The 21,076-nt window shown below is 40.5% G+C and overlaps 1 protein-coding gene across 10 annotated transcripts in view; it reads left to right on the top strand.

Moving 5' to 3' along the window:
* LOC113489726 (cyclin-dependent kinase 7) overlaps nucleotides 1-21,076 on the top strand; it is a 74,255-nt gene that overhangs the window by 11,457 nt on the left and 41,722 nt on the right. For 4 of the 10 annotated variants that reach the window (XR_003400087.1, XR_003400089.1, XR_003400088.1 and 1 more), the window contains 4 exons: nucleotides 521-620; nucleotides 2,142-2,228; nucleotides 6,563-6,712; nucleotides 8,375-8,522. Coding sequence is in view for 5 of the 10 variants with exons in the window: in XM_026865734.1 (XP_026721535.1) it covers nucleotides 521-620; nucleotides 2,142-2,228; nucleotides 6,563-6,712; nucleotides 8,375-8,522; nucleotides 19,499-19,560 (547 nt within the window). In the remaining 5 variants the exon portion in view is untranslated. The other 6 variants (XM_026865735.1, XM_026865734.1, XM_026865738.1 and 3 more) reach the window with 6 other exon arrangements.

The following is a 21,076-nucleotide window of genomic DNA, read 5'->3' as shown; positions in this document are numbered from 1 at the left end:
AAATGCTACAGTAGTTTGAAATGCAGCATGCATCAGATCACTGCATTAAACTTGATTGTTCTTAGGCAGTGGAAGTAGCTCTGTTACAGAACTGCTGTCAGGGTTCATTTTGCATAAAACTAGACTCTGTACTTAGGTCTGTTGGTATGGAGATTTTTTGGGAGCTGTAAGGAATTCTGTCTTTCTGTCATTTCTTAAACATAAAATTTAAATAAGATTTTGGTTTATAACATTCAAAACCTGCCTGTTAAATACTTTTTTCCTTTGTGTATCTGCAGTTCTGTTAGTGTTAATCAACTCAGTTGAAACTACTTAATTTGTGGTTATATGTGACTATGGTGAGAAATGCACAATTTTGTTCAGTCTTAAAACACTTAGCAGGGTAGAATACAGCCCTCAGTGTCTGAAAAATACATAGGCAAGAGCAGTATCCTCTTTGTAGTTCTTGCATTGCTACAATATATAACATTTGACAGGAGCAAAACCAGGTGATTTTTCCAGAAATGTGTTTTCTTTTCAGGTGGTATCGAGCCCCAGAACTATTGTTTGGTGCTAGAATGTATGGCGTTGGCGTCGATATGTGGGCTGTTGGTTGTATTTTAGCTGAATTGCTCCTCAGGGTAAGTCTTCAAATGTAGATGTTTTGTATTTGCACTTCAGTTCATTACAGCTTTGTGTATCGTCCTTCTCTCTCCTTCTTACAGCAGCAGGTGAAAGCAGTTAGGCTGTTTAGGAGAGGAGGGAGGGAAAAAGCTTCCAAAAGCTTGCTAACTGTAAGGAAAGTGAAGTTCTGGAATAGACTGAGGTTCCATAAATATCATAATCATTGAAAGTCTTTAAAAACAGCTCAGTAAAAATATTGCAACAAATTTTCACAGTCTTGCTTTGGGGAAGTTAAAGTAAGTAACTCTTCCAGTCCTGTAAGTTTTCTTTTCACACAGCCTTCTATCACATTTGCTATCCTTCTAGAAATGTGACATCATAGATACAAGCATACTCTGTCTCTTATACATTTTTTCTCAATAACTAAGTAATTATCAGTACTTTAATTGTGGATTTATGTGTAATGAGCAGAAGAGTGATATCTTTCTAAGTGGTGTTTAGTTGACAATACTGGAGTTAAGCTGAAGGTTAACATCAGGCTAAACCCATGCCACTCCACAGTATGGTACACAGATCTCATGGTCCTTAGATATGTTTTACTGAAGCAGACCATTTATTATGTAGCTCTTCAGAGAGGATATGCAAAGTTGGATAAAAAAATAAAGCCAGAAAGCAAATAAATTGTTGAATTCTGTTGATTCTTTGGTTTCTCACAAAGCAGAAAATGTGTTATGGTTCCATTTTATCACAATAATAGTTTTAAATGTATCTGTCCTTTTTCTTCCTGTGTTTACTGGGTTGAGGGATAATGGAGCTTCTGGGAGCTTAAGGAGTTTATGTCAGGGGGCTTTCATGACATCAAAATTTAGTGCACTGCCTAGTAGAGATGTTCATTATGGTCTTCTATCTCAGTTAAATACCGTCTCTAATTCTTCATAATTTTGTTTTGGTCACAAAGTCCCTTTTTTCTTGTATTTTGTGTCTGATGCAGAAACTACAAATTGAACTGGGCAAATATCCCCTTTTCTATCTTGTGCTTAGTTTAAGTGAGATGTGACACCGATCAGGCAGTATCCATCCTAGTGGGTCACTACTTTCATTTATGTTGTGATCTCATTCCATCAGTCTAACTGCTGCTTGTGTAATCCAGTTATAATTCACTTTAAATGTTTTGAATGAATATAAAACCTAACTTAAGTGAGTAGATGATGGAAAGATTGCTGTGACCAACTGACTTCCAACTGGCAACTGAGGTGTAAAACCTATCCTCTCCTGTGTTCTTCTATGTTAATGTGGTGGTGGTCTGATCTCATGTTTAGCTCTCTGCTATTAAGTCAATGATATCAAGCCTTTGTTTCAAGAAACCTTCAGAATCTAATTGGGCATCACTAGGAGGCCTCAAAGATTCAGTGTACTTCTTTGTGGGCAGCTGGTATACAAAGATGTTTTGCCCTGCCATTATGAGGGTTAGGTCAAAGCTCCTCTCTCAACTTGAAGTTCAGAAGTTAATTCAGTCAACTGCTGTTGCCTTCTTCCAGGTTCCTTTTTTGCCTGGAGACTCTGACCTTGACCAGCTGACAAGAATATTTGAAACACTGGGCACTCCAACAGAAGAACAGTGGCCTGTGAGTTCTTTTGTTTTGTTGACATGAGTTTTACTTGATATTCTATTTAAGCTTTTGAAATTAAGTGAGGTAAGTAGAGAGGCAGCTACCTGATCTCACAAAGTGGAGAATAAGCGGCTGTTTCTCTTGGCAAAGGGTTAAATTGAGACAAAATGGTCAATAAGGTAGTGTCTCAGGAAACTATTGGAACAGTGTAGGTCAAAAGCCAAGTACAAATCTTTAACATGACAACCAAAATGAGTACGAAGCCACTCAAAATAAGGATAACAACTCAGTAAAAAAGGATATTCCATATCCCCCTACTGGTGGGAGGGCATCCTGAAAGGGATTCCTGCCAACCATGTTTGACTTTTTTTGTTCTAAAAACACTTCTTGATTTATTTGATCTCTGGTACCATGATTGCTAAGGTTTGTCTTGCCTGCTTCTTTGCCTGCTCTGATAGTCAATGCAAGTCTTCATGTTGCAAAAAACATTAAATTAGAGAGAAATTCATACTGATAAGGGTATGGATGATATGATGGGTTTGGGAAGGGAAACAGGAGAGGGACTTGGGGATGTAGGAATAACATTACACTGAGAGCTGTCACAACACTAGCGCAAAGGCATATACTATGAACAGAGTGAGAAAATAGAAGGGTCATGCTACAAAAGGGTTAATGCAGGCATATGAGACACTGATTGTTGATCCACTCATGTAGGTTCCTTAACTGATACAGAAATATCTCCCATTTAAATTGTTTACAATCTTACAGTTAACTGTGATGTTCTGCTCTTGGGTTATGGAGGTATAATAGAGTCTCAAAGAAGGATTCCATACTGGGGAGCTGTGGGGTTTTTCTCCTACCACTTTTAAAGTAGTGAGGTTCCATAAGCAAGGTTTTCCTCTTTGTTAGTACAATTTGAATACATTCAGTTCGTTGCATTTGAAGGTGTATTTCAGTGTGCTGCAACCTGGGCTAAACCTTCAACAGTGGGATAACTCCAGTGCTTATGCGACTAGTGAGCTGTCAAGGTGGTTCCACATTCCAGGTTGCAGCTTTGGGCTAAGGTTTCCTCGGTTTCTTCTGCTAGTATAGGGCTTCTACCAGCTTCTCATGGGTGTCAGTATCCACTACCACTTCCACCCCTCTGATAGCAGCAGTGTCATCTGCTCAGACATTCCACCTAGCCTCAGACATGGGGTGAGCAAAATGGGATCAATGTGGCCCCACAGAGTGTGCAAATACATTCCTAAAGAAGGTGACTGCTGATTTCTATGGTAAGAGTGTGAAAGGAGCATGCTTTCCAAGAGGGAAGGCTACCTGGTGCACCTAGAAGAACAGTATGGGCAGAGGAGTGAATGACTAAGCAAAGACCCAGGAATTTTAGCTGTCTGGGCAGTACCATGTCAGTTGGACATAATGATTTGGCCATCAGTGGTACAGACAGTGATATCACACCCAAACCAGGTATTATGCAGAGGATCGATGAGCCATCAGTCAACCAGACACCTTCTGTAGGGTAGTGAAAGGAGGGACTTGGGTAATTGTCAAGTCTGACTGATTGTTGGTAGCTACAGGAATGGGAAAGGTGAGATGGATGGGAATACAGTGGTTGGGGCCTGAAGGTTGGGCTCCAACAGTGATGATGGGGATACCAAGAACCCAGTGTTGAGTGGCAATAGATTGAGTTCATCCTTCAGGGAAGGGAATGTTGTGAAGGATGTCACAAAGAATAGGATGTAAAACCCGAAGAGTAAGGGGAGATCCCTGAGGAGTTTGTCAGTGTCAGAAGTAGCAAGTAAAGCAAGCTCCTGTTCACAGTACAAGGCTTGTGCATTTTACCACCCCTTGTGTTACAACCCAGACCGGGAGCCCACAGAGTCACAGAATCATCTAGGTTGGAAAAGATGTTGGAGATTTTGTAGTCCAACCATTAACCTAACACTGACTGTTCTCAACTACACCATATCCCTCAGTGCTGTCAGCCTGACTCTTACACACCTTCAGGGATGGGAAAGTCCTTACTCCTTCCTCCAAGCCAGAGGAATCTTATGCATTCTTCCCCCGCTTTATATGGCATCCCTCTCACAGGAGACAGTCCTCCACAAACTCTCTCCGCTGTGAGTCCTCCCCACGGGATGCATTCTTCTCAAGATGCTCTGGCATGGGTCACCTCCACGTGTTGCAGTCCTCCCAGCACTGAACTGCAACAGCAGGGGCTGCTTCTTCCCACAGAATCCCAGGGTCCTCCACAGTGCACAGGTGAATGGTTCTCTGCTCCTCTGACTCCTGTGGGTGGCAGGGAGGTTGGCCCTGCCTCTCACCACAGGATACAGGGGGAATCTCTGCTCTGGCACACCTCCCCCACTTCCTCGTCCTTCCTTCCAATGACCTCAGTGTTCTCATAATTTGTCCTCAAAGTCTCCCAACCCCATCTCAGTTTCCCTTCTTAAATACATTAAATACCAAAACCACACCACACAAACCCAACACAGATAGAGAATGGCTAGGGTCCTCAGTTATTTCAGGGCACTTTTCTTTGAATATAAGCTGCTGATGCCCAAAAGATGAAGTCTTTATTTATTCATGGAATTTGTACTCAAGATTCTGGGCCCGGAACTGAGTGTCTGGGCTTCTGATTCTGGAATTTGCATGGTAATCCCTCATATTGCAAGCCAGGCTAAGTAATTCACAGTAACAGACGCAGTAGCTCTTGCTTAATTTGTCTAGGTGTATGTTCAAGGGTGTGTAGAGATGCTTGTGATGCCTCCACTGGCATCATACTCAGCTTCAATAATTGATGGCATTTGTAAATCTGATCGGTCTTCAAGAATTTGATGTATCATTTGAATCCAAATCAAACCAAACGTTTCCTTCTCAGTCTTCTTGGTCTGCATATAAAGCTTTATGTATTTTTGTTGCAATAATTCCATTTTCTGTAGCTTCCAGCTGACAGTCAAGTTTTTCATGGACTGATGCTGCCACCAGGGGGACCACGAGGCGTTCTAATTTCTCCAGGCAAGCCTGAACACTTTTTAACACAGGCAGTGTCAAGTGTCTTGTCTTCAAACGCAGCCTGAGTATCCTGCTGGCTTGAACAAATTATTTTTTGTAGGGAGACAGCTTACGGTTTGGCTGCATGATGCTCAGTATTTCTGAGACAGTGAGCAAAAAGGAACAGGCAGAGTACCCTTCATGTTTTTGTCTTCCTGAATTTCCCTACTTAAAATAGCTAGGGAAAATGGAGCAGGTACTTTCCGCTGTTGGAGAACCTGATGTCTATGAGCAGGGCAAAACAGCCAATTAGGGCACCTGCTACAAGGCTGGGGCAGGTAATGATGGCATGTACCATATCCTATTTCTGACACCAGAGGTGGCCCAGCCAAGTTACAGATTCAGGGTATGATAACAGAGACCGGAGCAATAGTTTTAGGGGTAAGCAGTTTATCTGAGAATAATGGTGCAGTAAAAAATACAAATCCGTAGTATCGTTACCTATCATTATCTGGGCCAAGATAACACTAAATCCAGTACTTCACTAGTACTGGGCTAAACAGTGTTAGGGCACACAATGACCTACATAACCATGGTTATCAGACAGGGTGAGAGGAAGTGGGGCGTGTCTTCTTTGGATGTGCAGCTTGGACCAGCCGGTGGGCACAGGTAGTCCAGAATTGCCTGATCAGACCCTGTTCTTTTATAGTTGAGTTGGGGAAGCACTCTGAACTTGTTAACCCGTCATCACATTCTACCTCTGCTCCCTCTCCACATTGTTTTTCCTTTGTGTGAATGGTGCTTGAATGCTATGGTACATGATCACCAAACGGAGCAATAACCATATGGGGAAGTATCATGTAAAGTACTACTAGCCCAACACAGTTCTGTTGTTGCTCTGGGATTCTAAATGAAATGCATGAAGACACTTGCAATGACATTTCTGCTTTGGAGAGGAAGAATTAAGATATAGGTGGGGAAAGGAGAGAATAGGAGATTTGCTAGCATGATAGCATTGGTGAGTTCCTAAATTAATTTGCAAATTGATGCATTTCAAGAATTGAAACTTACACTTTTTCAGGAATGGAAATGTTTTCCTTTTGGACTGGTCACCGTTAAAGCGAGGAAAGGACAGATCACTTGGAAGAAGATAGTGTGAAACAACTGTAACATTTTTTTTTTTTAAGAGTCTTTTTGACTTACTATTCCTACACTTACTGTATTTCAGTGACCAAGTATTAGTACAATGTTTTGAAAGATAATTTGCTTCTGCCGAAAGACAGCCATATGAAGTTCCCTTTCTGTGAAAAGCTGAACTCTAACTTGAAAAACATACATTCTATTTTTGATCTTTGTAGGGGATGACAAGTCTTCCAGATTATGTCACGTTTAAGTCTTTCCCTGGAATGCCTCTTCAACATATCTTCAGTGCAGCTGGTGATGATTTGCTTAATCTTCTGCAAGGCTTATTCACATTTAATCCTTGCACTAGGGTTACGGCTACTCAGGTATAGTACAGTTGCATTATGTCTTAATGTTCGTTAACCTACTGTTAATATCAGATGAATGTGCTTTGAAGCCCATAACCCCATTTTGAAATGAAATGTCATTTATCTCTGTCTATGAAATACTAGAAACATAGTTCCAGTGTTTTGTAGAGAGAACTCTGAAAGGCCTGAATAATGCTGACTAATCATCTCCATTCCCAATGTAGAGATGATGTGTATGAGTCATGGCTTTCAGACAGTTATTATATCTGACATTCAAAATTCAGTTATCTAAAGCTTGAAACTTTAAGTCTTAACATAGCCTATCTTATTCCCTGGGTTTGAAAAGTTTTCATCCTTATTTCATCCAGTCTCTCCCTCAATTTAATTTAAACTTTTTTGATTCTTTTTTAACATCAAGTTCTGTGGTGATTTAAACCAGCATTCTGTCCTGAATATCCTTTTCCATTGTACTTGGGTGAAACTGTCTCAATTTTACTACTCCTTGATGGGGAGAAATGAATTAAAATCTTGCAGAATGTTCTAGTTCAGAATATTGATTCCTGCTATGAGGAAGATAGAGCAGTTGGCAGTTTCAAAACTGTGTTTCTGTTACCTTAACACTGTTAGGGAAGCATGCAAGAAACAGAGCTGTCCTTTAAGGCCAGGACTCCCTCATTGCTTATTAGACAAGGCAAATCCTAATCTAGGAATCAGTGCATGTGTTAATTATCTTTTTGCCAGAAGACTTTTTCAGAGCATATTTAGGTTGTTTTGGTCATCAACTTTTAAGAACTTTTAGTATGTTTCTAAATAATCAGTTGTGCTATGCTTGGGACACCTCTGTACTAGTTCATATGTATGAAATAATTTTATAGGTCATATTTTTGGATGGTGACTGGAACATTGAATAGATATGATTTTTCTAGTCTAGCATTTTTATTGACAATGACACAGTTTAAGGCAGTAAAAAACTTGTGCTTACTTTATTGGCTTGATTCACGGCAAGCATTGAATACCATGTAATTGATGCTAGCAAGAGTAATGATTATATAAGAGACAGCTTAGGTTCTTTTCCTTAACCACATTTTATGGAAGCTGTGGAATTACTAAAAATTAAAACAGGGTGTGTAATTCGACTACATGAAATAACCCTGCTCACTTGTGTTTGTCTTCTGCTCCAATTCAAACTACATTTTTCTCAGTTTACAGTGTAGAAACAACACAAATTTTGGGGAAAGACCTATCTTAAAAGCTAGCAAAACAGCTGGTGCCCAGGTCTTGGATCTGATCAAGACTTCAGATCCATTCTTTTAATCTTTCCTCATTCCTACTTTCTTCTTTATCCTCTTGTCTCCATCTGTCTATTCAGAGTGTAAGCTCTTCAGAGGTAGAAACTTGCTGTTTGTACAAAACCTCCTGCAATGTAGTCTAGAGTTTTGCTAGATGTCTGAGCACTAGTTAAAAATAACAGTACTCAGTTATCTCTTGGCTTACAAATCAAAGTGCTGTGGGTAGTCAACTGAAAACACAAAGCCTTGATTTGTCCTAAGTTCAACTTCTAGTGTAAAAGTGTCTAAGTATTTTTAAAGTCAGTGCTTTATTGCTTTATAACCTCTTTGTAGATGTTGTTCTGACACTTTATACTAATTACTTGCTTATTTTTCTTCCATTATCATGAAGGCATTGAAACAGAAGTATTTCAGTAACCGACCAGGACCCACACCAGGAAATCAACTGCCAAGACCCAACTGTCCTGCAGAAGCTGTAAAGGAGCAACACAATGCACTTTGGAATTTAAAACGGAAGAGACTAGAAGGAATAGATCAAGGTAACCCCTTAATGTTTCACCTGTTTTAAAATAGGAACTACATGCTCAGAAGGAATGTGTTTCAGAACAAAAACTCTTGAGTGAACTACATCCCTAGACACCAGCACAGCTGAAGCCCTTTAATGATTTATGTTTTAGAATAAATGCTTTGGGGTGAGAATTACTTCATCCTGTATTCTAACAGAACTAGTACAGAAAAGGCTCTTTTATGATGCTTCAGAATCTGTTAGAATAAATATCTAATTCCATTAATTTCTGTAATGGATTGTGGTACTACCCAGTAAGTTATAGGCTATTATGATGCTCTTTATTTCTTTTTTTTTTTCTGAGACATCTTACTGAGATGGAAATAACTTTACATCATTTAAAACAAAAAAAGCAGGGTGGGTGAGATAGAGAGAAACATAGCATGTTATTCTTTCAAATGACTGACTGGAGAATGTAAATCAGGTTCAGAAGAGAGATTTCTGCTTGCTCTCTTTTAGACTAAGCAAGTTACATGTTAAGACCACTCTGGGTAAGAAACATTAAGCACATTTCTGTGACCCTCTTAAAAGGAAGCCAATTCCCTAACATTTACTTCTATATGGAGCCTCCAGTCTTCCCTGAACAGTAGCATGTACTTCATATCTTCATGGCAAGAAAAGGTCTGAGGACTCCAGATGGACATCTGACACTAAATTACTCAGACCTTCTAGCTGAGAGGCAAATATTGGTTCTTAAATTTGGAATTGGTCGTCTTAACAGCTAGATAGCAGTTGTCAGGTTAGTAACAGCTTTTTGTTATTGTCAGTATGAGACTGTTTTCATATAAGAGTGATCTCTTTGGAATGGAGATGTGTTCAGGAAAGTGCATTTCCTCTTGAATTCAGAGGCACAGCTACATTATCAGTGTTAAATTTACTTTTTAGGCACTTTGACTTGTTTCTTAGTCTGTGTCAAATTAAAAGTAAAACTTAATAGTTCACTAGTTTAAGATTCTAATCTCAAAGAAAAATTTAATCAGTTGACTATTTGAATGCTCTTTGCTGACCCCAGTACCATGGGTCAACTAACATGTGGAAACTTGTCAAGTTACTATAGATTAGGTAATTAATTTAAGCTTTTTAGCTCCTTTTCTGTGATTACCATTTTGGAGTACATGCCTTAAAACATACATGCCTGTTAACTAAAAGACAGGAGAGAGGAAGCACTGCTTTCTTGAGTTCTGTGAATTAACCATTTGAACATTTGACAGTGTTCATTTGATAATGACAGATCTTCTAGAGCTGTATCAAGCTAGAGCACTAATTGCTTTAACTTCTTTCCAAAAGTCTCATCTTCAGCAAGAGGAAATCAGACTTTGTGTTAAATGCCAGGAGTTTTGGGATTGGCTATGACTAAGGCATTTAGGAAGTCAGCATTACTTTTTGAGACATTTGAGTATCAAGTATAAAAAGCAGTATCATTTCACTAAGTAGAAATGGAAACATAATGGATTTTCTGATGTGGATTTTCCATTATGTTCCGTTACTACCTTGGCTAGGCTGACAGAACCAGAGGATCTGGTTCTACTAGAAAGGTTCTACTCAAAGGTAGATCCTCTAGTGCCAGCGAACATTAAAAGAGAGAGCCAATGTTAGAGATAGCAGATCTGCTACTCTGGATTTCATTTGACATCCTTATGTGGTGTTATCATCTAAAGCTAAAATCTGAATATTGGTTTGGAAAAACAATTCTACAGTCTTTGTTTAAACAAAATTTGAAGGACAGCATATTTTTATTGCTTTTGGGGATGGAACTGTCCAAAAGTAATTTCAAAGAAAAATAAGTTGCATCCCCAAAATTCTTAGGCTGGTCTGTGCTTGCATCCTGCACAGTACATTCTCCTTCCCTTAATCCTGTTGAGGTGGTACCTGGAACTTAGCAGAATAGACTGAGTGATTACTGATGGATACCCTCTTATAAAATGTTGGTGCCAGGAGCTGGCTGCCAGGAGAAAGAATTTATGCCAACCTTATAAGTGCAGCTTTTCCACGAGAGCAAAACCTTACAGCGTGTGGGGTGTGTTCACCAAACTTAAATGTGCAGCAGCTGTACTTCTCAGAAAACAGCCTCTTTGTTGTCAGTGGAAAACTATCACTAAATGGATGACTGCCTGTGAAGAGTATTAAGCATGCATCATTTCTAGCTATTGCTACCACTTATTTCTGATCAGTGATGTATGTGGACACACTAATACTACCATGACATCATTGTCCATATTCTTCACTCTGGCAAACAATCAAAAGCAGCATTCCTTCCCCAGGACAGTAATTTCTAATTCTATTAATCTGCAGTTCTACAGAGCTGTAGGTTCACAAAACAGAAAGTATAAACAATACAGTCCTAAACTTTTCCCTGAGTTAATGCAGTATTAAAGAATCTATCTAATTTCAGAACTATTCTACATCTGTTTGGAAAAAAACTACAAACCATTCTATTCCTATCTAAGGTTAAGAATTTGTATTGTTTGGGCATTCATTTAAAGTTCATGGGTGTGATTCAATGTCAGAGTATTTTAGAGGAGACCTCTGCCTATAGGGCACGTAAAAACAGTTGGATCCTTTCATTGTAAGCTTCATATCCATCCTGGAAGGCAGCTATGGTTAATTCTACCTATGTTATAAGTTGCATATGAAGAAATGAGAGAACAAGATCTGGAATAGAGACAGAAAAGTACTGCTGCCCTCATCACCTCTACAGCTGATACAAAACAAAGACATTGTTAAAGAATGAGACAGAGACTAAAAGGGCTGTTGATTCCTACAGACAGCTAATTGCTGGGTAGTGACAGCTTGTAAGAAAAATAATTAAGTGTGTATGCATGGTGGGGCAGGGTTAAGCCTTAGAATAGTTTGCCTTTCTCAGATTTAAAAGTAGAATTAACCAGCAAAGAGAAATACTTATATGTATATGTATCCTAAATGCAATTAACACTTAATCACAGGATTTGTGATTCATTTGGAGGACATGTACTGATTCACATGAACTTTGATCCTAGCACTCTTTCACAGATTAATTGGAAAAAGTCATCATGTACTGCTGCTGCAGCATTAAGCAGCTCAGAGTAGATGTATCTCAAGAAGGGGGGGGGGGGGCTGGACCCATTTACTTTGATAACAATGTGATTTACCTTTTCAGGATTGCCAAAAAAGCTGATTTTTTGATTGCTGTGGATGGTGGATGAAAAAGAGTGAAAATGGCCTGAGTCTCAAGCATTGAAAAAACGCTGTAATAGTCACTGGATGGTTATTTTGTAATATTTTCATATGTAAAATGTGAATTTAATATTTCCTTACTGAAACAGAGGTTTCATTAACCCTACTTCTTTTTCTGAATAAAGAACCCCATGAAGATTGCTTTCTCTGGTTTGCTGTCTTGTTACTTTGACTGGTGCTTTGAGGTGGTAACTGTCAAAGCTGCTTGCTGGCTACAGATTTACACAGACTTAATTTTGCAGAACCTTTATGCTGAGTCATGTGCTATCCTGTACAGATGGAGCAAAACTACAAGTAACATCCCTCTCACCTGGAGCTTAGCTGTACATATGATTGTCTGCCAGCCCTATAATAAGTGTTGGAAAAATGTGTCATCATAAAAGAAGCACAGGATGCTTTTTGTGCCAGTTAATGTGCCACTGTATTAACAAATGAGTTTGCATGTGCTCTTTCAGCAGTCATGCATTAAGACTTTCCAAGGATGTATCTACTATATTGAAAACAATATGATGCACAGATTTAATGTGGTGTGTTAGGATTTTTTTGCAGACTCCAGTCTTCCAGGAGAGATTATCTGAGAGCATATAAATACTGTTTCCTTCGCAGCCTCAAGATTGCAATAAGAGATGGAGGGAGATCCAGCTGGGAAAACTATACCAGCCCTCCTGTCAACCTGTGGCTGTTGAACAATTCATAGTGTAGATACTGGGCTCAGCTCTGCCTGATTTCCAGCATGGCTGTGTTGCAAAGAGGCTGCTGGGTAACCAAACTTCTGCAGTGAAGAGAAAGAAGAGAGTAGGTGCTGTTGATGCAGCTTAACCATATGCCCACCCCTGTTGTGCAGTGGATCTCAGGGATACCTGGTGAGCCATTGTCATTTTCCCACCTGTGAACTGCTTTCAGCATTCTGTTTTCTAATGTATGTGGCAAGTGTATTAGTAGATGATGTTGAGGCTTGTAGAGGAAGAGCATCAATCTTCTTGCTCCCATGTTACTTCATTTTACTCCCTCCTTGAGCCAATGTGAAGTATGCTGGCCTTGTGAGGGAGAACAGTTACTAGTCTTCCAGTGCCCTACTGTGTTCTGTATTGGTTGTTGGCAGTTGAAGATTGAATTTCCCACAAAGAACTAATTAACAGTGTAGAGAAAATGTTTATCAAATAACATTACCACAGTTTTCACTGTTTGTAATCAAACATCATCCTGAATGCAGGCTGGGGGATTAAGTGAACAACAGTCCTACGTCTCACAGTCATATGTACAAAAATATGTTAATCTGAATTGGAAAGAGAGAGTTAGGAGTACTGTAAACTTTTTTGCATTGAACTTACCAAGGCCAGTATTCTGACTGGACTTCAAAGTCTGGAAACCTTCAGCCCCTAAAACAGATACTGTATTTTTCAGTGAGTATCCTAACTGTTGGATATAACAAATACAGTTTGCATGGCAATGACAGTTTAAGTATTCTGTCAGCTTTGCTTTGAGAGTAACACCATCCCCTTCTTGTCAGATGCTGCATGTGCCTAGATGATACCCTTCCCTGATGGAAACCTTTTCCAGCAGAACAAGTAGCAGTCCTCTAAGCTCCTATTGGCAAAAGTTGTAGAGTAGGCACTGAATCAGATGGGCAGTCAGTGTTTGAATGTATAAAGCACAGTCACTATGCTCTGTAAGCATGGAGTTGAAAAGAGGATTTTTTGTGACCAGGGCTACCGTCTTGTATGCTTTTGAGTCATGTGTTTACCACAGCAGATGCTCAAAAATAGCAACGCTTCTGCCTGATGTAAGTTCAGGAGCTGTTCCCTTCCAGCTCCCACACTGCAATTCTTTTGGCACACCATGCACTGTATGTATGGTTGGTCCTGTTCTATACCATGAGCATATACAGTAAGTCCTGTTTTCAGATGAGTTCTTGAACAGAGCCGCCTGTGTCAGGGCCTTTCTCTTAATGGTGGTGTTGTACATAAAGTGTATGTATATCACAGAGTAAGATAAAATTATAAAAAGGATCATCACAATATTTTTTCTTAATCTTAGGCTTTTGCGTGGTTTGATTTTAATTTTTGTGACTTAGGTCAGAACTCTGGAAGGAATATTTGGGACTCCTGGTGAACATAACTCAATATGCGGTCATATGTTATTAAACAGTATTTAGATGACTAATAATTTGTGACCTCGTCACCTTGTAAACTTTATGTCGTACTAATCATGCTTCAGCTTTGACAATCGTATCTTTTATCACACCAACTCATTGAATATACAGCTGCTGCAATCTACTTGGCTTCTGTTCAGAACCACAACAATCAAGGACGGTTTGTTTTGAGCCTGGAGTGTGCCCACTTATGCAGAGGTCTAAGTTGTACACTTGTGCAAACTGAAGCATAATGTAAATGTCTTCTCTCTTGGTTTGAGATGGTTCTTCTGCCCATACCACCTTTTTATCATGAGTTAATGCTGTGTCTTCCTGAAAGGTTAGTACTCTGCAAACAAGGGCTCTTACCCAAATTCCATTAAGTCTTGAGGTAACTTCTATGCATTGTACTGATACTGTTTACATAATTGAAGTAAAACTTTGTTTTCTTCCTTCCATTTTGTTGCCACAATAAATGTAGCAAACTTTTATTTTATGAGTGCACAATACAGAAGGGGAAGGTGCTCTCTGTTTTAAACAAAACTGATTTCATTTTCTCAAAGATACCACGATTACTTGTGGTGGCATGGAGATCAAGGACTGCTAGCTATCATGTCCCCACCTTGTCTTCCTGGTTCTTGATTGGTACCAACACTGTGTGATACCTGCAGCCTTTTTGTTTTCACAAAGAAGGCTCAGAGCCAGACTGATTTGTAACATACAGTTGTTGCTTTACATCTGTGGTATGGTCTTATCCATGGTGTGGCCTTGATGCTGTTAGCACTCCAGGAAGCACTGTCAGTTGTTTGCTTTTACCTGTGTTCATTCTTGGCTTTTGTGACTGTTCCTGTTCCCTTGACTTAATGCATGTACACTGCTTGCTTAACTCCTGCTCAGCCATTTCTTCTGGTGCATAAATGTTTATGCTCTATGTGCTCCAGTGTAACGATGCCTTTACAGAGCAGGTTTCACCTGTTACCTTTTAATATTCATTTGCTTCTTCAAGAGAGGGGATGGGTCGTTAGAGAAAAGGCTATAGTTAGGCCTGCTTTTCTTTGAATCCTTCTGTTCCCCCTTGCATTTCATACTAAACTATGTCAACTTTGTTTCTGAGGTAGAGGGTATTCTCTCCACATGGCTGTAATGAAATCACAGGATAAAACACGGATAGGTCTCAATGTAGCTCGTCAGATTGAGATAGGGGAACTTCTCAGCTGAACTGAGTGCTTTGAATATTTTTGGCAGGCTGTGTTTGGACTTACAGCTTGCTGATACCCAGTACTGTGTGTGAGACTGGGGAAGGCCACTACCATTACCAGGAAGGCTCCAGAAGTGGCCCTATTCTCCGCTAACTTGAGAACTCCAGTTGGCCAAACTTTGTTCATCGTATAAATGCTGATTTCTCATTTTCAAGCTTCCCCAAGAAGACCTGGAATAAAATCTCAGTTTTGATGCTATTGAACTAGCCTCATGTTATCTCTGTAGTCAATTCTAGTATTTTTTTTTCTTTCTATTTGTGAGCAACTTATTCAGAAAATGTCTATTTCCCTTTAGAAACTCCTACTCTTTCAAAGAAATGGACAGGGGGTTTTCCTTCCAAATAATCAAATCCACAGGCAAACTGAATCAGTTTTCCCTGCCACTAGAGGCGATGTCTGACAGAGAAATAAGACAGATGGTCAGAATTGGTAACAACTGTCTGACCTTAAACACTTACCTTTCTGAGAATCATTACTCTGCTAGCTTGAAGCTCTTTGTACGGATGGAAAACTGGGCTGTCTCTTAGTGTGCAGCTTGACCCTGCTTAACTTCATATCCCTGTAGAACTTTAATAAGACCCTGTATATTGACCTTATCTAGTAACTCAGGGGTATGCAGGCTTCCTTTCTTCCATCGGTCACTCATTAACTCCAGTAAGACAAGCTGACACCAGACTCCTTACAGCAGGCTGGTTACCTGAGTGTCAGAAATGTGTCAGTGTGCTGAGAAATGCTGCTGTCTCTGTCCAGCATAATGTTTTCCTTAGTGTCACCCAAGTTAAATGCCTGTGTCAGTTATTCGTAAGGTAAAGGTATTAGCTATGATTAAGAAACCTGAGACATATAATAAAATCCTGATTTAGGAATTAAAAGCTATACTGCATACAGTTGCTGAGAATTTGGAAAGAATGACATTTACAATTGGAATTGCATGGTATTGTGCTAAAAAGGGTCAACAAAGAGCATGCAAATGCAGCATCTGGAGAGTTCAATGTAAAACTGTGTAATATTACTGTTCTGTACTTTGGCTACAAATATTAACCTACTCAGAAGGGTTTAGTTGGTACATTTCCTTAACAGATAATGCAGGTTTTAATCCACTTAAACACTGGAGTGAAAAAACAACCAAGCAACCAGTTTATTAAACTATCATTCTCAAAATATTTCTTTTTAAAGCAAATTTGACTGGAAATACCAGCCTTGTGGGTTTTTTTAATACTAAAATCTTTAGATGCTATGAAATGCTTTCTTTCAAGTAGTCCAACAAATGATGCAAAATACTTCATTTAATCAGAATCTAACCAAATTTCTCGAAGTGCATGGATTTTTTTTTTCCTTTTGATTATTTTTTTTTTAGTAACTGCTATCAGCTAGGAAAGATTGGTGTGAATTACAGAACACTGATTAAAGATACAGTGGAAGATACCACCATTTAGCATTATGACCAAGCTGATATTCTCGAAGGGCCAGTTACATGTGCATGTCTGACCCCACATGCACTGACAGTCTCTGTCATCTTGGTAATCTGCCCCATCTCAGAGATTTATAGTTGCAGGTTGCTCTTGCCTTGCACTGGCAGGCCATTTGGTGTTATCTTTGCTATTCTAGTTGCTTTGTGTGCCCCCCTGCAGATCCACACATGATCTTCAAGATGATCATTCAGTTATATCACTAACAAATACTGTAGTATGTATCTGTTGCTAGATCCCAAGCCAACTGATGCCCTACTGAAAACTTCTGCTGGGAGATGTAGTCTTCTGCCCCTAGAGAGGCTGACAACAGCTTGAAAGCCTAGATTCTAAAAGTTCTAACATTTAAAAAATGACATAAAAGTTACTCTCTTTTTCTGTCATTGGACTCTTTGCAGCCATTATTGTAATGCACTTATTTATTTTTAAGCAGAGTAGCAACTGGAGAGTCAAAAGGAAGGTATAGCAGCCAAGAACTCTGAGCTAAAAGCGTAACTGGTGACTTGGTGCTCTTGGCAAATACTGGCATGGGCCATACCCTGCCCTTGGGCTGCCTGCGCAGAGCCAAGCATTAAAACACCTGAGATGCTTCAACTGCTAATGGTGCACCTTTGTGTCTAAGAGGGCTATTCCCACTTGCTTTTTGTCAAGTCTACAGCTGGGCTATACTATGCTGTGGCAGCTGGTCCTGGCACGATTCCTAGGTACACTGGCTTTACGATGTTTTCCAAAGGTTCTGGAAGTCCTTGGCTACCTAAGAGGATCTGGAGAGAAGTGGTCCATAATCTAGATGCTGGTACATACTTGGGAAGAAAAACTGAGGAAGTCATGAGTTTATTGTGGCCTGCAGCCATGTGTGAGATGGAGGTGGTCTTGCGGTCACGCACAAGTGTAACTACTAGGTGGTAAATAAATTATTTTTACTGTCTGCTCACACCTTTGCATGGTGGTCCCCTTTACTGGAATACCTTTTCCACAGGAAACTATTCCAGCAAACAGCACAGCAGTTAAGTCATTAGCTGTGTAAGAGGTTCAATTTGCATCTGAGCGGTGGCTTCCAGAACACATGCATGCACGTGCACAGACATTTCCCTTCCTTCCCATAACCACATTTTTTATGGTGTCTGATTGCTAGGCTCAAGCAAAATACACATTTACCTAAAAAGCAATTTCACATCTTTTGTGTTTTAACAGGGATATAAAGTCTAATGTACACTATAAATAGGATCTAATTTTATGTAAGTGGCCACCATGATGTGTAACAGTCTGGTTTTGTTTTCCTTCTGATTGCATTTACATTTGGAAAGATTTTCTGTATTTCATTTCACCTGAAAAACAGCCAAGTAGTTGATTTCTCCTCGTTGGATGCAGACCTCTTGTGCTCCTCTCTTTGCCAGCTGGCACAAACCAAAATCCTTTAATTACTGAAAAATCTTGAAATTGCAAAACATTGAAAGCATCATTCCAAGTTGCAGCTTCACTTCAGAAGGTATAAACAAAATGGCACAATCCCTAATATTTTTACCCTAAAATACACTGGGCTCGTTTATACCATGCCAATATTGAGGAAGCAGAGAGTCCTTGAGCATTCCTGGTAAGTTCTCATTTCCCTGTACTATGTCAAAAAGCTTTCCACTTCACCACTAACTTTGAGTTTTCTATAGAGGTAGTAATACTGTATTCTCACACTGAAAGGGGAGAGTGAGCAGTTTGGAGTGAGTGAAGTGGATGCATGTAAAGGTGCAACATCTGTAAGTGAAACTGCAGTTGGGATCCAAGAGTAATGCCTTACTGGGTGACTTGAGCAAAGCTGATGTGCCACAGATCACTGGTGTGTCTGAAATAGGGCTTGCTGTCTTGCAGGCAGAGTTTTGGTAGACTTCCTGAAGGTAGGTGAATCAAAGTGACATGCTTCTGGGACTTCAGGTTCTGCTAGTCTGCTCTGCTTGTGTGTAGAGTGAGGAAGGTGGCTTGCTCCAAGGGCACAACTGGCTTCTTACCTGGCCTTTTTCTGGGAAATGCCACATGATTACAGTTTCTAACCAAATACTCCTTCATTCTTTGCTCCCCAGCACCTGAACTGAGACCAAAATTTTAACTCCATTCCTGGGTACTCCTTTGCTGTCTTGCTTGCCATGGGGCCACTTCTTGCCCCTGTTCCACCCAACTCATTAAATCTCTGTAAATCTTTGTAAAACTCTTTATAGAAAGCAAGGCCAAAGCATCTTGCCTTTCTCTACTGAATCAATGGATTCCCTGTCACTTGAAAGCCCTAAATCAGAATTAGCATCTCTTCAAAGAGGCACTCTTTACCCTGCCAAAAGGAACAGTTTGAATCAGGATTACTGGTTGGAGATTTCAGGCCAGTAAATCAAATTAGGGGAACAACAGCCTTTTCTGATTTCAGAATATGTACTTGATGAGTAAACCTTATTCTAAATGCGTGGATAATTTCAGAGTGACAGCTTTTTACATACAGTCTGCTCATTGCTTTGCTATTAGCCTGCTTAATGCTTGCCAGCAACACAGCAGGAAAGTTCAAGCCTTTCTGGTGATGAATTTTTCACTTAAAAAGCCAAGGCGCACATCCCAGGGCTCTGGGGTGCTCTAACTGATTGCAAAGTCCATTACAGAGATCTGCTGTTTTCTTCAGTGCAAAGGCTGGATTTATTTGTGTCAGTGATAATGGTGCTGGCATTAACAGACCTACACAGAGCAGTGAATTAATGGTATTCCCCATCCAATGAATGGTTGTTGCTGTTGCAAACATGCTGATGTGGGTGTATTGTTCGACCATACCTGCATGTCACCTACACCAGTCTGTCTTTGGAAGGCAGTTTCATTTTTAAATTAAGCCTCAGATTCTCCATGTTTTGAGTTGATTTTGCAGATGTGGAAATTAAACAAATCCTGACCAGACAGCTTCTCATGACTGTATAAGAAGCCTGGAACAGAAATAGAAGATGATCACAGTTTTGCTGAGTTCTTACTCTGCTACGATGCTCATGTTCCTGTATCTTAAACACAAGCTTCAAGAACCTGACTGTTTTGAAGTTAAAAACACCTGTGGTTTTCCATTGCCTGTTTACTGGCCACAGTGCTTTCCTGTCGTTCAGTTCTTGATTCATTCTCTTCAGCACGGCCTCCGGGGGGGAGGAGCTGTTAATCAGAGACCATGTGCTGGGACTTCTACCCCCAGTCCTGACTTGAGGAGTCCTCACCCGAGGATGGGGCTTTTGCTGCCTCTGCAGGGCAGAAGCATCAACCACATCGGTGCCTGAACTGTGGTGAGGTCCTCTGGGATGCCCGCAAGCTGGTGTCCTTTGCAGCTCAATAACTATCTAGTTGATAGAATTAGTCTTACAACAGTGGTAAATACCCTGTCTGTAACTGAGTATATGCATATGTTAGAACACTGTTAAAAATAAAGCACGTCTGCTTTTTATAAACTGTACCCTTATGGTAACTGGTCTCTTTGGTCCCCGCTGTAACACCTAAATTATGTAACGCTGATTCATCATACAATCGGCTTCCTAAAGCACTGACTTTCTCTTTGTTTGCACACGAGGAAAGAGGACAGGAATTTACGCAATACATCCTGCAATCCGTACCAATTTCCTTTTCGGTATGTGTAGCTACATCATCTACACGTAGTATGTAGTTTAATGACTTTTAGTCTGTCTGAATTCCTAAAGCTAGAGCATTTTGAGACTAGAAATAAAGTTTCAAATAGTTACCTTAATTACAGCACACAGGAGAGGCAACAAAGCGGACGAGGTGAAGAACTGTTCAGAGAGACCCTGGTGGCAACTGTTGGTGGCTTTGTCTGAAATAGTTATGGTATCCTGCCACCACATGGGAAGCTGAGAAATGCTTAGCTACTGCCCGGTACTGCACTTGATTCCTAGAAACTGATGCTGGAGAAAGTATTTCGGAAGGTCTCAGCTCCTGTTAGGAAAGCACAGCCTCAAGCCGTCCTTCACACAAAGGCTTTTCCATGAAAGCGTGGGCAGTGTAAGGGCCACGGGATGCTGCAAAGCACCTTGAACCCAAGGTTGGTGCATTGCACTGTTAAACGTACATTTGATGCCTGGTCTTTTAAGAGCCCCCTGTTTATTTACTATTCAGCGGGTTCACCAAATTCCAGCTGCTGAAAAAGCGGTCTTTTAGGGCGTATATGAGCAGGCAAGTGATCTAAGCAGTGTCCTTGAGAGCCGGCAGCTTGCGGAGGAGGCCAGTCCTGCACGGACTGACGCTAAATGGCAGAGCTGAAGCCGGCACCGACGCTTTCTGTTGGCTCGGGCAAGCCACCTAAGACAGTTCGAACACGCCGCGCTGGCTGCTTTGCAAGACACATGCGCTGGCGCCCCACCGAGGTGCGGATTCCCCTGGGCCAGGCTGGGAGGGTGGGTCATCCGCCCCCGGCAGACGCGGGGCTGCCGGTTCGGGGGGAGTC

This window comes from Athene cunicularia (genome assembly GCF_003259725.1).
Source record: "Athene cunicularia isolate RWA chromosome Z unlocalized genomic scaffold, athCun1 chrZ_part1, whole genome shotgun sequence".
NCBI classification, from domain to species: domain Eukaryota; kingdom Metazoa; phylum Chordata; class Aves; order Strigiformes; family Strigidae; genus Athene; species Athene cunicularia.
Note: the sequence above shows the minus strand (reverse complement) of the source record. Positions and strands in the feature narration are given on the sequence as shown.